This window comes from Molothrus ater, chromosome 3 (assembly GCF_012460135.2).
Source record: "Molothrus ater isolate BHLD 08-10-18 breed brown headed cowbird chromosome 3, BPBGC_Mater_1.1, whole genome shotgun sequence".
NCBI lineage: Eukaryota > Metazoa > Chordata > Aves > Passeriformes > Icteridae > Molothrus > Molothrus ater.
In genome coordinates this window covers 57,179,710-57,195,979 of record NC_050480.2, presented here as the reverse complement: position 1 = coordinate 57,195,979, position 16,270 = coordinate 57,179,710, and the positions used below count along the sequence as shown (strand labels likewise).

The following is a 16,270-nucleotide window of genomic DNA, read 5'->3' as shown; positions in this document are numbered from 1 at the left end:
CAAGAAGGGATGCGTGTGCTCGGGGAGACAGCCCCGGTGCGTGTCCATCCCCGCACCGCTCCATGCCCGAGCCGGTGACCCGCGTTACGCGCAGCCCCCGGGAGCGGAGCGCCGCGGCGGGGCGGTGCGGGGCTGCCCGCGGGCTATGCCCGGTGCCCGGCCCCGGCCCGGCCCGCCCCGCCGCCCACTGCGGCCCTCCGGCAGCGGCGCCGCGGGCTCGGGAGCGGCCCCGGGCCCCGCCCCAGCCCGGCCCGCCCCGTCGGCAGCTCATTGATGAGCCGCGGGCCTTTGAGGAAAGGGCGAGTGCGCCGAAACCGCTGCAAAGCCATGATTTTTTCAAGCAGCAGCGCAGCCTGGGAACTTTGCATGTTTCGCCATTTTTCACATCCTGACTCATTTCTGTATCAAAAAACGTGTTCTGTGGAGCTCATCGGACACCCGCCGCCCCTCCCGCCGCCGCAGCGGCAGGCAGCATCCACGCCGGGCAGCAGCAAGGGGAACTATAGCAGAAATCCCCCGCGGCCAGGCAACCGCAGCCAAGCTCCGGGCAGCCCCGGGGCCCTCCGAGTTCCCTTTCTATTGCCAGCGGGGCTTGTTCGCCCCCGAGGGCTGCAGCCCGCACGCCACGCAGGGAGCGGAGCAGGTGCACCCGCCAAGGCCCACCCTCCCCCCGTCGGCGGGAGGCACCTGCATGGGCCGGGGGGTGGTCGCGGGGTCTCGCACGAGAGTTCTCGCCCCACGGCGAGACTCGCCTTCCCCACCCGCCGTGCCCGGGGGAGAGGGGCCGCCCCCCGTCCCGACAGCTCCATCAGCGACAGCCGCAGGGCACGGGCACGGGCGCGGGCACGGGGGGGCTGCGGACGCGCCGTCGAGGGCCCGCGGGGCGGGAGCGGCGGCGGCGCTGGCGCGGGCGGCTCCCGCCGCTGCCGCGCGGGATGGGCGGGGCGCGAGGGCCCCGTGGGGCGCGCGGCCCCGGTCCGCCCGCCCCGCGCCCCGCCGCCGCGGCACGGGCCCGCCAGGCGCCTGCGCACTACAGGGGCGCCAGATTTGGCGGGAGGGGGAGTGTCCAAGGGCTCTTTGTTTGATGGCATCTCTGTTTACAGAGTTTACTCTTTAATCTCAACCTGTTTCCTCCTCCTCCTCCCGCGGCTCCTCGGCACTCCCGTGCGCGGCGGCGGAGCGCCCAGGCGCAGCCCGGCAGCAGGGCGCGGCGGCGGGCGCGGGCTCGGTCTCCCCCGTCCTCCTCCCCCAGCGGCCGGTGCGAGGATGTCCCGGAGACCCCGGCACAGGTAACCCGCTGTCTGCGGGCGGGGGACGGCCAGCTGCGCTCCGCGCCTGTCAGACGGGGCGCGGGACGGGAGAAGGGGAAAGCGGCAGCAGGCAGCCGGCTCGCCCGGCGGACGGACGGGCAGCCCCCCGTCCTCCGCGCACCTGGTGTACTCCGCCCCCGGTGCCGGGGCGCTCCCCTCCTCCGGAGGCGCCGGGGGAGCTGCAGCCCAGCGGGACGCGCCGCGGAGCCGCCGGGGCGCTCGGGCCCCGCTCTGCACGCCGGCGGGGGGCCGGTGCTCACCGCCCGCAGGAGCCGGCGCCGAGCCCGAGGGAGCTGCGCGCCCCGCAGCCGCAAGGCGGGACAATGTCTGGCGGGCTCGGCGGCGGCAGGTAGCGCGTCCCGTCCCATTCATTCATTCATTCTCGGCCGGGTGAGGCGACAGGTGGGCGGCGGGTGCGGGGACTCGGTTCGCTCCCTCGACTTTTTATTTCCTTTATTCGTGCGGCCCTTTCGCCCTTGGAAGCGCGACTCTGGCCTGAGTGGCTTAGCTTTTTCCCGGCACACGCCGCTCGGCACACGCCGGAGCGCGGCAGCGCGGGCCGGGGGCTGCGGCTCCGACGGAGCGCTCGGCCGGAGCTGTCACCCGCGCCCGCCCGCCTGCCGCGCACCCGGGCCACGGCGATCCCTGCCACGCCGCGCCAGGGGCCGGGGGCCGCGGTGCCCCGGAGGCGGCGGTGCCCCGGAGGCGGCGGACCGGACCGGACGGGGCGGTAGCGCCGCGTGGCCGCGTCCGTGGCCCCGCTGCCGCGCGGGCGCACAGAGCGGGGTTGTTGTCTAATTAGCCGGGGACGGCGGGTCGGACACGTGGAGGCTTTTTTCTCTTTGCAGCCCGGCATCCTCCCCTCCTCCCCTCCCCTTTGGCTGGCTGTGACAGGGGAGAAGGTCCCAGCGCTGCCTGTCGCTTCCCGGGAGCCAGCCCCGTCCGGTGGGGACAGGGGGCTTGGTGGGCTCTTTCTAAGGGAGAGGGGCTTGAGGTGCGGGAGGAGGCGGTGAGAGCCGCTGGGCGAGCGCCGGGCTGTACTTTTGAGTGTCAGAGCGGGGCTGTCGCTAGAGCTGGCGGTGAATCACCCGGCCCGTGTCTCCCGAAAGAGAGGGACAGCTACCGCTGCCTCGCGGGCGCCTCCCGCAGGGACACGGCCGCCGCTCGGGGCTGGGAGGCCGGGGCCGCTCGGTGCGGTGTCCGCCTCATCCAGCGGGCGCGGCGCCGGCGGGAGCGGGCGCGGGCTCTGCCCCGCGGGGCTGGTGCCCAAATTCCTTCAATCACGGTAACAGCAGCGAGTCATTTCCTCTACACCTCCTTGTTTTTTTCTTTTTTTCTCTTTTTTTTTTTTACCTCTCCTTTTTTTTTTTTTTCGCTTTTCCCCCCGTGTATCGTTGCACAAGCCGGTTGCCTCGGCGAACAGCGCAGCGCTGATGGGCGGCCAGGGGACTCCCGCTGTCCCGGCCGGGCGGAGCGCCGTGCCGTGCTGTGCCGTGCCGAGCCGCCTGGGGGGACGCTTCAGGGCTGCGGCCGGAGGTGCAAAATAAAGTTTTAGAGCACTGCTGAGGGCCGGGTTGACTGAAGAAACTACCGAGCGTCCCGGAATCCCCGGGCACTTTTCTCCTGCTGGAGAACGCAGGTAGTACAGTGAAGTTTGCTCGGTTCTGCCGTGCCAGCGGGGCCCCAGTCATTTAAATAACCCTGTTACAGAACTGGCCCCGCAGTGAAGTCCTTAAACGTGTTGGCCGCTGGTGCTGTGCTGCTGCCGCTGCAGAGTGGCGTTTTCCTGCGGCGCAGGAAGCGCCGCCGATGGATGTGTACCTGCTGGTTGCCGTCTACGGAAAATTCATTTTCAAAATGAGACTTGGAAACTGTGCCACAAAACTTCCTTTGGCATATGGGCAGCGGCGCAGCTGTCTCTGTGTGTCACTGAGAAAAGTGAATCTGCTTTGAGCGGTGGCTGGGGACGGAGCCGCGCTTGTGGCAGCTGGAGCGTGGGAGCTTTTGCTCAAGCACGGGAGGCTCCAGCTGCCAACGAGGGGTGCGTGCGGAGTGGGAGCTTCCATCGGGGCTTACTCCCAGTGCTTATGGGGTCTGGGGAAGAGGGACTGGGAATAGGGTCTGGGGCTGCCGGACTGCGGCGCGGGGGGTGCGAGTTGCGGGTGGCAGCGATGGGCTGGGTGGGTGAGTCAGGGGCACCCATCAGAGGCTGCAGGGTGGCCACACACACCACAGCAGGCTGTGGAAAACTTTTTACATGTAGCATGTAAGCATGTTCTTTCATGACACAGACCAGAAAACAGGGTGGAAGATGTAGAGTGTGATTAGTCCAGTACTTTTAAAGAATGTGTGTTCAGCAGCTTGCCTTTCGGAGGTGTTCGCATCTTGACAAACAGTCGCCATGCTTCACTGCAAATTAATTGAAAGTAATCTCCTGAAAACTGGTTAACAGCATAAACAGCACCTGTTAATTTTATTACAAAATAACTTTATTTTAATGTCTTAGTCATGCCATACCATTAGTTATATCACAGTTTTTAATCTTAATGACACTGACCCCTTTCTAACACTTGTGGCTAGCAGCTCTTAGCTGAAGTATCAGAACTGCTGCACATATCTTAAAAGTTAGACGTAAAATACTGTCCACCAGAAAGGCATGTCTTGTTGCGAAACACTTTCATTTAGATTTAGTTAGCTAGGTAGAGAAGGTGCTGTTTGTGAAAAGAGTCATGGAGTCCTTTTTACCCATAGATAGCCTCTGGGGAAATCCCTTAGTCATGAATTAGGTGAGCAGAGTATTTCAAAAACAGTATGAGGGATTTAGAAATAGACTAGAGGTAATAAACTTATAGAAATGGAGACTACAGAAGGGCTCAGTCATTCATTTGTTGGTTGCAGGATTAAACAAACTTGTCCTCAGTCCTTATCTGTCCAAACCCGTAAATGGAGGGCATATTTTATATTAGAGCTTATTGCATGTTAATGCTGCCACTTACTGTCTTTATTTATTGTAAAAACTTGTGCCTTCTCATATAGGGCCCATAAACACTTTCTCAAACAAGGTTATTGTTTAGCTTATTGTTTTGCTACACAGTTGGTTTTATTTTGGAGCAGTATAACAATCTGCTGTATTAAACATACAAAAACACTAATATTTTTCAGAATGTGTATGGCATGAGTTAAAGATCTTAAACATTTACTCGTGTACTGGACACAGCCTCTAGTTGTCTTTATTGTCCCAAACATTGTATTTTAATTTGAAACCTTCATTGGTTGAAAGTTTGCCAAATGTGTAATTCACCACTGATCTAACATTAGGAGCAGGTCTAAACATGCACAGTATTACGAAGGTTGCCAGCCCTTTGCCTGTATCTGTGGATACCAAAAACAGCAGAACCAGTTCAGAATACTAGAACAACAGAATGCAGAACAAAATCTTGTTGTGCAAGTTTTAAAACTTATCTGTGTAACCTTTGTAAGGATTGTAGTGGGGGGTTTTTTGTGTTTTGTAATTAAGTAGCTCGAGTCCTCATGCTCCACTCTGTCTCGCTGTGTTTCCTTTTGCAGTATATATAGTAGTGATGATGATGAAGAAGATGTTGAGGTGTATGATCACGACTATGATGGTCTGCTTCCCAAGACTGGAAAACGCCACTTAGGAAAAACCAGGTGGACCCGCGAAGAGGTAAATCCAAGTTCATTCCTCTCCTGCATGTAAAAAGATAAGAGAGAGCATGGATCACATTCTTCTCCAAGTTGCTTCATGTTCTTCACCATATTGCTAATCTGCAAACTTACCTTAGTGAGAGTCCCATGTCTGAGGACAACTTTTTTGACCCACTAGCTACATTCTGTGTTTTATTTAACTTTGAGCATAGTTCTTACCTTTTAAATAAAATATATAAATGCAACTTTTTAATTTCACTTTAACACCAGGCTCTGTGTTAAAGTATGTGATGTGTGAATCTCTGTGTAATCTCTTTTGGGGAAGCAGATTCCAAATCACCTGTAGCAGTGCTTCATTGTTGCTACTTTCCTCTTTCTGTTTGGAAACTGTTGCTATGCAAGAACCCATGTGTGTTCAGTGTCCCACAGCAGCGAACCACTGTGGCAAAAACTGCTGCAGTCTTTCTGTACCACTGGAATTTTGCACTTTAATTGCACTGTTACGATTCCAGGGGGAAGTAAAGTAAAAGCTGGAGGAGAGAAATCCAGCAGTACTAAAACTGAGCATTCAGGATGTATTTTGCTTTTCAAGGTCAGAATTAGTTGTGATACCCTTGTGCTGACTTTCTGGGGAAATTGTGGTATCAAACTCCTCTGCCAGATGGATCTCCTTTGGCCATTTAACTGGTTTGAGTTTGTTGTGGAATACATTAATACAGCTCTTGAGTTATGTTTTGACTTTCTCTTCTCTAACAATGTGTATTGATGTAAAAACAGTGGCAGGTCACCCCTTGCAAGCTTTTTATTTATTTATTTTAAATCATAGTCTGCTCTTACAAAGGTGGGCATGGTTGTGATGTGGCCAGGGAGGAAAGGATGGCCATTGTCCTGTTGCATGAACTGGGGGCATACTGGAAGGTGCTAACTGGGGAAGGAGAGGGCTACTCTTCTCCTCTTATCTCCTGGGGCATTTCTGGTTTGTTTTACTCTATCTTGATCTTTCCCAGTACATAAGATTGGTTTCTTTTGTCTTTAGGGTCTATATTTTTGGCCTTATCATTAAAAAGATTGGGCCAAATTTTTTGCTATTTACAGGTATGCAAAACTCCCTCGCAGAGAACAGGGGCAAAAAGGAGCTGTTAGTTTTATTGTGCATTTATTGTAGGTGGATAGGCCATGAGCAAGTTACTGGAACTCCCATTACTTGCAAGACATATAAAGCTTAAGGCTGTGATTTTCAGAGGTGCCCAGGTAGCTGAGTGCCTGAGTGTTACTGAATTTCAAGGTTATTCTGATGCTTGGCATCTAAGCACCTATTTCCTCCTGTAAATCTAGTCCAAGAATAACAGTTACAATGCTTTGATGAGTAAAATGGGAATGTATATTGTGAGTCAAAGAATTGCATAGAAGTCAGTATTTCTCCTGCAACACAGTAAAGAACCTATGAAACTCCAAAGGAGTAGAAAAATCTTATGCTCTAGGAATTAAAAGCATGCAAAATCTACAGACCACCCTCCCTTACACTCAGAAAGCAGAATAAGATGCATAAGAAGCTACAAGAATGAATTTTAAAAAATACTTCATTTGAATAAGAGATTGCAATATTAATTATCTCTGGGGGGGTTTATGGTTCAGGATGAGAAGCTGAAGAAGCTTGTGGAGCAGAATGGCACAGAAGACTGGAAAGTCATTGCAAATTTCCTTCCTGTAAGTGGATATTGCTTTCTGTTTCCAGGCTTAGTAGCAACTCTTTATCAAGAGGTTTCCTTAATGAAGGGGAAGGGGAGTGGTTGCTTTATAGTTACATTTTCAGGGGAGATATAAAACTTCCACAAATGGAGACCTTAGAAATGCAGTTAGATTACTGTGGAAACCTCTGCATTTATTTTTCCTTTCACTTCTCAGAAAGGGTTGAAAAAAACAGGCAAAAATGGGGGATGGTGAGGACTTGCACTGTAGATGGTCAATGTGACAATGAAACAAAATGTCTCAGCACAGCTAAAAAAATAACTTTGGTGAATTACAAGTATGATTTTGAAGAAAATTTCTTTGTGTTTGGCTGTTGCTGAAACACCGCATGTTGTGCGGTGGGGAAGACATGCCAGCTGTTGTGCAGATGGGGAAGATAAAATTTGTGTAGTTTTGGTGATGGAGTCCTCAATGCAGAAGTGATGGAAACCTTATCTATTCTGTGAGCAAATTGATAGCTGACCACCTTCTTCTCAGACTTACTGTATCACTCTGTGATGTTTAGTAGTCTTAGTTGGTAGTGAAATACTTCAAAACAAGTGTATGTAAATAAGAGCATTCTCACTCTTCATTCATCTTTTCTAAAGAATTATCCACTTTGTGTATTTCACATTTCACTAGAATCGGACAGATGTTCAGTGCCAGCACCGATGGCAGAAGGTACTAAACCCAGAACTTATCAAAGGTCCTTGGACTAAAGAGGAGGATCAAAGGGTAGGTAATCAGTTTTTCTTTCTGTCTGATTAATGCCTTACGAGCAGATTTCAAGTGTTGGGCCAAAACTCCTGGAAACTTTGGTGGTCTCAACATTATTATGGCCAGAGGCAGATTGTATTTGCGTAGTGCTTTCTAAATTTGCTATGAAAATAAATTACTGTTGCTTTACAGCACTGTAATGTGGAGTTGCAGTCTAGAAATGCCTTAACTATTAGCAGATTTTTCCTTTTGGGTAAAAATATGAATGGGAAGTGGGGAACCTTAATTGCTATTAGTTTTACTTTGGCAGTTTTGAGAAATGTTGTCGAAAATATTGCTTCACCACAGAAAAAAATGTCATTGATTCATCATGCATCATTAAATACAGGCAGTTTTTGTGTTCTTCTTTGAAGGTAATAGAGCTCGTGCAGAAATACGGTCCAAAGCGCTGGTCTGTCATTGCTAAGCATTTGAAGGGAAGGATTGGAAAACAGTGCAGGGAGAGGTGGCACAACCATTTGAATCCAGAAGTGAAGAAAACCTCCTGGACAGAAGAGGAAGATAGAATTATTTACCAGGCACACAAGAGGCTGGGAAACAGATGGGCAGAGATTGCAAAGTTGCTGCCTGGACGGTAATGACATATGCTTTTAGCTCTTAAAAAAGGAAAAAGCTGCAGGTCTGAGCAGTCTGTTTTGGTTGCCTCAGGCTGCACTGTATAAATCAAAAAAAATTTGGAATCAAAACCTGGGAAGCCAGTGACACACCAATGTGCTTTTTTCTCAGTGGGGAACTTCACTGTTTGGTCAGTACATGCAGCAGTGTGCTATTTTTTCAAGCTTTTAATGTTTGCCATGGGTAAAAAAGCCAGTAAGTGGAGCAAGACCATAAGAGTTTCCTAAATGTCTATTAAGTCTTATTTGTGCCTGTGATGACTGTCAAAATTTAAATCAATTTAACAGGGAAGGATCAGGGCCTGCAAATGGAACATAATTTACATTCAGCTAAGGGTATGCCTTCAACATGAAATCCGGTCTGTTTATTCAAAATGATTTAAGAAAGGCTTCTTCAACTTTTGTAATTGCTCTTGAATCATCCAGATGATTTTGACCTGTTAAAAAAACATGTGTAAATTAGGAGAAACTTTTTCCTCAAACTCTGGTCCTGGAAATACCTGTCTCACTGAAAGCTTTTGTGTAGCTTGTATCTGAACTCAAAGATTCAGTGTCTTACTTGCTTGATTAAAAGTGACTCAAAATGTGGGCAAGCAAATCATGTAAGCAAAGGAGAGGTTTCTCTTCCTTCTTTTCTTCCTGCTATTTGATAAAACATCTTCAAGACCTAAATATAAGGCCTAAGATCATGATAGCCCTTTCAGCAATCATTCCCTGGGCTGCTTTCACCTTCTAGAAGATAACAAGAAAGAAATTAGCCCTTGGAAATATTTTTGTGGCTTTCACACATCACAGATACTACTTTGAATGATAGCATGCTGTGGTGATGTTTTTCAAATAGCAGAGCTGTTTTAAAATGTACTCTTAAAAAACTCACAAAGTTGGTAAGTTTGCTTTTCCTGACACATATATGTGAGGATTTCAATCTCAGTTTTTCTGCATGTAAGAAAAATCCCAACAGTTTTGTTTACTGAGTTTGTATGTACAGCATGTTGTTGTTGCTGTCTAGGTGACCAGCTGGAAAATTGCTTGGAAGTTAGCCTGTTCACAGCTGTTCTCCACAGTCTTTCTTTCCAGCAATGACACAATAAGACTCCACTGAAATATTAAGAGATAAGAAGATAATGTTGGCATTCCTTTAGGATAGCCTCAAAGGGAAGTTAGCCTTTGTTGTCTCCTCACTTCATGGGAATGAGGTGAAGATGAAACTAGTAATTTCTTACAATTTGAGGATGTAAGTCATGAGAGATTGCTTAAAAAAAATATGTAAACAACCGTAGCCCGTTTTTCTTTTTCCCTAATCTTTCTACTGAGCATCTTTCCTTAGAAGTTGGGAGTAGCATCTGTAGTGGTGGGGGTAGGAGGAAGGTCAGAGAAGAGCTCAGGGTTTAAACAGAAATGCTGACAGCAGTTCCCTGCCCATTGACCTGTTTGAATTGGAAATGCTCATATTTGAAACTCCTCGAGCGCCCTGTATTTCTGTTGCAGAACTGATAATGCTATCAAGAACCACTGGAACTCCACCATGCGCCGGAAGGTCGAGCAGGAGGGCTACCTGCAGGAGTCCTCCAAAGCCTGCCACTCCTCAGCAGCTGCTGGCTTTCAGAAGAACAACCACCTGATGGCCTTTGCTCACAACCCGTCGCCACCCGCCCAGCTGCCGGTGGCCAGCCAGCCCCCGCTGGGCAGCGACTACCCCTACTACCACATCCCCGAGCCTCAGAACGTGAGTGCCTGGAGGTGCCAGTGGGGAGGGGGGGCTTGTTCTGCCTCCTGGGACAGATGGGTGCCGCTTAGCCGTGCCTGGTTTCAGCTTGAAGGATTTTCTTCGTCTTGGTGGACTTGGATGTGTTTGGTGTCAGATGAGGAGTTCTTTGACTTTTATTTTGTTCAGTGGTGAAAATAAGTACATTTCAAACTGGTGGCATTCAGGTGGTGGAACTGGGTACAGCAGGTTTAATGCCTTGGGAGCAGTTAACATATTTCTTAGAGTTGGGAATATTAAATTTCTTGAGTATCAGTTGAATCTGGTTAATTCTGTGTTCCATGTCAAAATCTCCCACGTTCTCTTTAGTAGTATTCTGTTTGTGGGTTGCCTGTCAGAACCAAGTGAACAAGTATTGTTTTTAATCAGATTTCTTTTCTATTAATGATTAATAATGAAACAGGCTCCTGCTTCAGACAGTTGCATTGTAGAGTTTTAGATGATAATAAATTGCATCTTTTGCTTTTTCATTTCAATTTAGGAAATCCTTACAAATGTGTCTATAAATTATTCATCTTTTCTCATTCAGGAAGGGTAAATATTTCATATATGAATTTTCTTTCTTCCTCTCTAATGCTTGCAGTCATATTCCTAAAAACGTGATTACTTTTCTTGTAAACATTTTTATTTTTTTGTTATTTCATCTCAACAGACTACAAATATTAAGTACCTAACACCAAAGTATGTTTAACACAAATTGGTAATGCAAGCAGATAATATGATGGAAATAATTAATTTTTGCTTTTTGACCTAGGTTCCTGGTCAGATCCCGTATCCAGTAGCACTGCATGTAAATATTGTCAATGTACCTCAGCCAGCTGCTGCAGCTATCCAGGTAGATAACTTGAACCTTATTTCAAGAGTCAATTTCTTAAATGTTTGATAAACTAAAATGCAGACATCATGCATTAAGGAAACATTTTAATGTATTAAGGTGAAAAGAGAAAATGGGGAAGGTCGGGGAGTTCTAACATGGCTAATAATTGCTCCTTCTGAAGTGGATTTTAAATGCAGTAGTTGACATCTGGTGTGATGGCCTTCACTTTCTCCATTTCAAATGTCTATACTGAAATTCAGCAGAGACTTTGGTGGTGGAAAACACAATTGACATTTGTTTCATCTTGGAATCTAATTTGGCTGTTATAACCACAGGTCGGCAAACCATGAGCATTTTAGTTGCTACATCCTATCAGACCTTTATCTTTTCTTTTCCCTTAACTCTTAATTTCAGAGACACTATAATGATGAAGACCCTGAGAAAGAAAAGCGAATAAAGGAATTAGAGTTGCTACTAATGTCGACTGAGAATGAACTGAAAGGGCAGCAGGCATTACCAGTAAGATTGTCACTGTGTGCTTGGATGGAGGGATAGCAGCCTTACCCCAGTGCTTGTCTTTTTAACTTTTTACTCCCCCTCTGCCTTCAGTACTAATCAAGGCTCTATATTTCCTTTTTAAAAGGATGAAACATAGCACATATGTAATCTGTATCTGCTTCGTAAATTCTTTTGTTGAAAAAAAATTAAAAATTTCGCAGGTGTCTTACTCTGCAAAGTGGGAGCAGGATTGGGCTCCATAACATGATGTAATATTGGAAACATGATGATTGCACAAAAATTGAAAATCCTACAGACCTTTAAAAATTGAAAATCCTGCAGACCTTTAATCAATAACAGTATCTGTGTTTCTGAAAGTGTGCAATGGTTCATGTGATGAAAATGTAGTGCCTGTGCATTAGATTTTTCTTCTCTGTTGTATTCTTTCCTTCAGCTGTGTTTTATATACTTCGTAAGCTTCAGACTTGGTGCATGTTTGAGAATTTGTTTTACTCCTCTGAATAATGTTAGATTCTTCATAACTGCATGTGTGGAGCAAGTGCTGGCTATTACTGAATTCTCATACTTGGTTGTATATGCCATTGGATGTTAATGCGTGAAAGGCCTTGTGTAACTACTTAACACCGTCGCCAAAGCCAAGAATCCCAAAATCATTTTTGAAGATAGGTGATAGCCAGCAGATTCTTTTTCTTTTTTTGGGTAATATTTAAATGATTAGTAAAGGAACTGCATGCATGATACGTTAGTTTGGCCACTTTTTAACTTTAGTTGATGTTTTGCAATTTCTTCTGTTGCATGATCACACTGGAAAGAAACTTCTGTTAATTTGTTCTTCTGCTTTCCTAACCACGTTGATTTGACAGCCTCTTCATTGCATTGGTGTAAGCTGTAGCATTAGACAGGGATAGCAGAAGAAAAGGAGATAAGCAGACAAAAGCAACTCTAACTCTAAAAACTTTTAGCCTTCTAAGTGCTGAGCGCTCAGTAGGGAAATCCTGCCATTTCTTGCTTCTTACAGAAAAGGACTTGCAGACACTTTTTGAGCACTTGGAGTAACAAAGTATGAATTGATTATGTGCTAGTAATGACATATGCCTATAATCCTGGAAGTAAATTATGAGGTAACTTTGGGATAACAAATACAATGCCAGTATTACTTAAAACAAGATCTTGCACTGATGAAAGGAAACATCTTGACAATTGTTTCATAGGCATAAGCTTTTAGATGATGATGCAACTACTTTTATCTTTCCTCCAGTGGCATCTGACACCTTGTGCAATTTCATTGCTAAGTTCCTTCTGCCTTTCCCCCCTCCCTTTTCTTCTTTTTTTTTTTTTTGCCTTCTTCTTCCTTTAGACACAGAACCACACATCAAACTACCCCGGCTGGCACAGCACCACAATTGCTGACAGTACCAGGACCAGTGGTGACAGTGCACCTGTTTCCTGTTTGGGGGAGCATCACCACTGTACTCCATCTCCACCGGTGGATCACGGTTGCTTACCTGAGGAAAGTGCATCCCCTGCCCGGTGCATGATTGTTCACCAGAGCAACATCCTGGACAATGTTAAGAATCTCTTAGAATTTGCTGAAACACTCCAGTTAATAGACTCCGTAAGTAGACTCGCCGCCTCAGGTGGATTTGTGCATGGTCAAGGAGTAAGGGGTGAGGAGCTGGGATTGTCCTAAATGTGGTTGTTGATTTTTTTCCCAAGTAACTTCAAGTTGGTCCAGGATCTGAAGCTTATCTTCTGACATGACAAAATGCAGCTGCTTGTAAATGAAGCCCTCAAACATGGATGCATATGCTTTTTTTGGGTGTCTCCCTTTCCTGCTGCAACTTGGAATGGGAGTGTGAGTTATGGCAAGGTGCACAGTAGGAGCTTGAAACAATCTCTCAATTTTAAGTCTCCTTAAAATACAGTCAGAGATACCATGAAAAATTTTAAACAATGTGATGATATTTACTGATATTTGAAGTGATACATGCCATAGGTTTGGGTGTGGCCGCTCATGTATCTGCATCATCTTCTAGAATTTTTAGTTGCAACCTCAATAGCTGCTTTTCAAAGTTTAAGGAACTTGTCCTGGCATATGTGAAGGACGGTAAACACACATTTAAATGTCAAGTATCTGACTGACATTGACATGGACCTGTTGTCATTGCAGTCTCTGGGATGCTACATGTAAAGTAGCACATTGAATTACATTTGTTGGTGGCAACCACTTTCAGAAGCAGAGGTGTCTGCTTCATTCGGTATCATTTCCCTTTCAGCACATCCAGAGCAGCATTGCATGTTAGGAGGAGGCCAGTCTTGGTCTACAGCACACATTTTTTTGTAACAAAAGTCACCATCATCATAGCAAGCAGAAAACACTCTGCAAGCAAATAGTAAGGACATAATTGGACTCTTTTGTTAGGAACTCTGTTGCCAGCAACACTACTAGGATGTCAGACAGTTTGATAAGATCAAGGTATATATTGAAAACACAAATTATTGTGTTCACAGTGTTGCTGCTCCCATGAACAGGGTCAGGTTGAATTGAGCTGGGAAAGACTTTGTTGTTGTTGTTGATTACAAACATATCCTAGCACTGTATTTTCATGAGGTGGCACTATACACTGTCTTATAGCTCCGTGCCTCCCACGTTGTTTCAGGATCCTTCATCATGGGGTGATCTCAGCACTTTTGAATTCTTTGAAGACACAGACACTCCGGCTAGCAGAGCTCCCTCAGGCAAAGCCGCACAGCTTCAGCAGAGAGGGGCCAGTGCTTGCAGACCGCAAGGACAGCCCACCACAAATTTGAGCAAAGTCATGTCGAGTCAGGGCTCTCCTGGCTCACCAAAGACCTTATCTGCCTCACAGGGCAGTGCGGCTCCGTGGCTCCTTCTTCGCAAAAGGAGAGGGCACTGCGGGCCCTCAGCCAGTGGCCACGGTAGCGCCTTGGTCCGAGCTGACGCCAGCAGCTCAACTCCTCCTAAGCGCTCCCCTGTCAAAAGCCTGCCCTTCTCTCCCTCGCAGGTAGATCAAGACTTCTGCACAGATGTTACTAATTCTCAAAAGTCACCCCAGTCTTAACAATTTAGAAACTAATCCTTTGGAACAAATGACTAATTACCGTTGTGCTTGTTGATTTCACTCCGTGTTTGAATCTTCTCACTGCTCCCAGTCTTCACTGCTGACTTTAGTTAATCAGCAAGCTAACTGTTGATTTTTGACTTTTAAATTCAGCTGTGGGGCTTGGTTTTTTGTGTTTTGGTTTTTTGCCTTTTTGGATCTTTTTTGTAGGGGAGTGTGACCCCTTGCTTTACTCTTGCTGCTAACTCCAGCTACTAGAGTTTAACGTTTCTGATCATCTGTGATACTTTCCATCTCTGTCCACTTACAGTATGATTCATTGACCTAGAAAACCCCAAACTACATTTAAATAGCATTCAGATTGTGAGACAAACTGACAACAACCAGAAAATTCAAATCACACTTGCCATCCTCTGCCCAGGCCGGGAGAGTTGGAGTGGAATAGGAATGAGGAGGAAAATGGCCCATTAAAATGGGCTGGTTCAAATTCCTGAAGATGGTTGCTTTGTTTCACAGCTGTAGCACTATTTAAAAGTGTTTTGGATTTTTTGTTTGTCTGTGTTGGTTTGCTTTAGTCTTTGATGTCAAAGAAACACTATTTCATGAAGGAAAAGATTTCATGTAATGATTTCTTGCTGTATTTCCCATTACTTATTAGCTATTTTAATCATATGTCATTTTTCCAATGAAAGCCAGATTTTCTTACATGCCGCATTTTTATAAAGTGACAGAATCTAGAAGGGAATACATTGAATTGTTGTCAGAGTAAAGGATACCACTATGCTCACAGATTTGTAGACTAGAAATAGAAACAATATTTTAGGTTACTAGGTAGAACACATGCAAGAGCAATTTTCTCCAAACAAATAGTGCTGCCTCTTTTTCAATCAGCTGTTTCCATTCCAAAGTATTCCACGCACCCATCACAGGTGGCAGCTTTCATTTTATACTCTGAAAATGAAGTACTTTCTTTTGAGAGAGATGGTAGGAAATTTATTTTCCTGTCATCAACACTTTCACTGCCCTAAAAGCCCCTAGATGCCCCATATAAATATTTGTGGAATTTAACCCTGTTTCCTGTGGGTTTGTTTTTAAAACATCCCTTGCTCATTTTCACCCAGTTTCTTAGGCACACTGGTCTTAATTAAAATTTTTTTGGAGAAAATACAAATCAGGCTCTGAAAGTGGTGGAAAGTTTTTCTCATTGGAACAGTGTCATTTCCTTTAGAATTTCCCTCTCAAGCTTCCTGAGCCAAACCACTGAGTATTTTTTCACAATGTTGTCAGGTAACCCATATACCCCTAATCGCATCATAGGGTCAGGAGAGTGACTTGTGTCAATCACAAGAAAATAATTTATTTTTCTTTTGTTGAATAACGTCAGCTTAACAGGTCAGCCATGTAATCTGGATGTTCCTATTAATTTTTTCTTTCTTCAACACGTGCAGTTCTTAAACACCTCATCCACTCACGAAAACTTGAACCTGGAGAACCCTGCACTTACCTCCACGCCGGTGTGTGGCCATAAGATGACAGTTACCTCCCCGTTCCACAGGGACCAGGCTTTCAAAGCTCAGAAGGAAAACCATGTGTAAGTCTCTTGTCTTGTCGATCTCACGAGGGTCCACGTCTTCACATTTGCATGCAAGCAAAGTGCTGGGTCATCTTTGTATGCTTTAGGCTGTAAGAGGGTGGGTTTAGGTTAGATACAGGGAAAGAATTCTTCACTGAGAGGGTGGTGAGGCACTGGAGCAGGCTGGCCAGAAAAGTGAATGGCCTATCCATGGATGAAACCCTGGGCAACTTGATCTCATGGAAAGTGTGCCTGCCTGTGGCAGGGTGTTTGGAACTAGATGATCTTTAAGGACCATTCTAGCCTAAACCATTCTATGATTCTATGCTTCTTGCACAGTTGTTTGCTCACACATTCAGATTTTTCTTAGTTGGGAGTAAAAATTCCACTTTATGACTATTGAGGTAGGTTATTAAGC

At 46.5% G+C, this 16,270-nt stretch overlaps 1 protein-coding gene across 3 annotated transcripts in view; it reads left to right on the top strand.

Moving 5' to 3' along the window:
• The first annotated feature begins 1,248 nt into the window (after positions 1-1,248).
• The window catches only part of MYB (MYB proto-oncogene, transcription factor), a 28,052-nt gene continuing 13,030 nt past the window's right edge, over positions 1,249-16,270 (top strand). Inside the window, exons 1-11 of one of the 3 annotated variants that reach the window (XM_036380319.2) lie at positions 1,267-1,289; positions 4,878-4,995; positions 6,612-6,683; positions 7,347-7,439; positions 7,835-8,055; positions 9,584-9,821; positions 10,615-10,695; positions 11,092-11,196; positions 12,554-12,811; positions 13,857-14,222; positions 15,728-15,870. In XM_036380319.2, coding sequence (XP_036236212.1) covers positions 1,267-1,289; positions 4,878-4,995; positions 6,612-6,683; positions 7,347-7,439; positions 7,835-8,055; positions 9,584-9,821; positions 10,615-10,695; positions 11,092-11,196; positions 12,554-12,811; positions 13,857-14,222; positions 15,728-15,870 — 1,718 coding nt within the window. Of the gene's footprint in view, positions 1,290-4,877; positions 4,996-6,611; positions 6,684-7,346; positions 7,440-7,834; positions 8,056-9,583; positions 9,822-10,614; positions 10,696-11,091; positions 11,197-12,553; positions 12,812-13,856; positions 14,223-15,727; positions 15,871-16,270 lie in introns of all 3 variants that reach the window. The other 2 variants (XM_036380317.2, XM_036380318.2) reach the window with 2 other exon arrangements.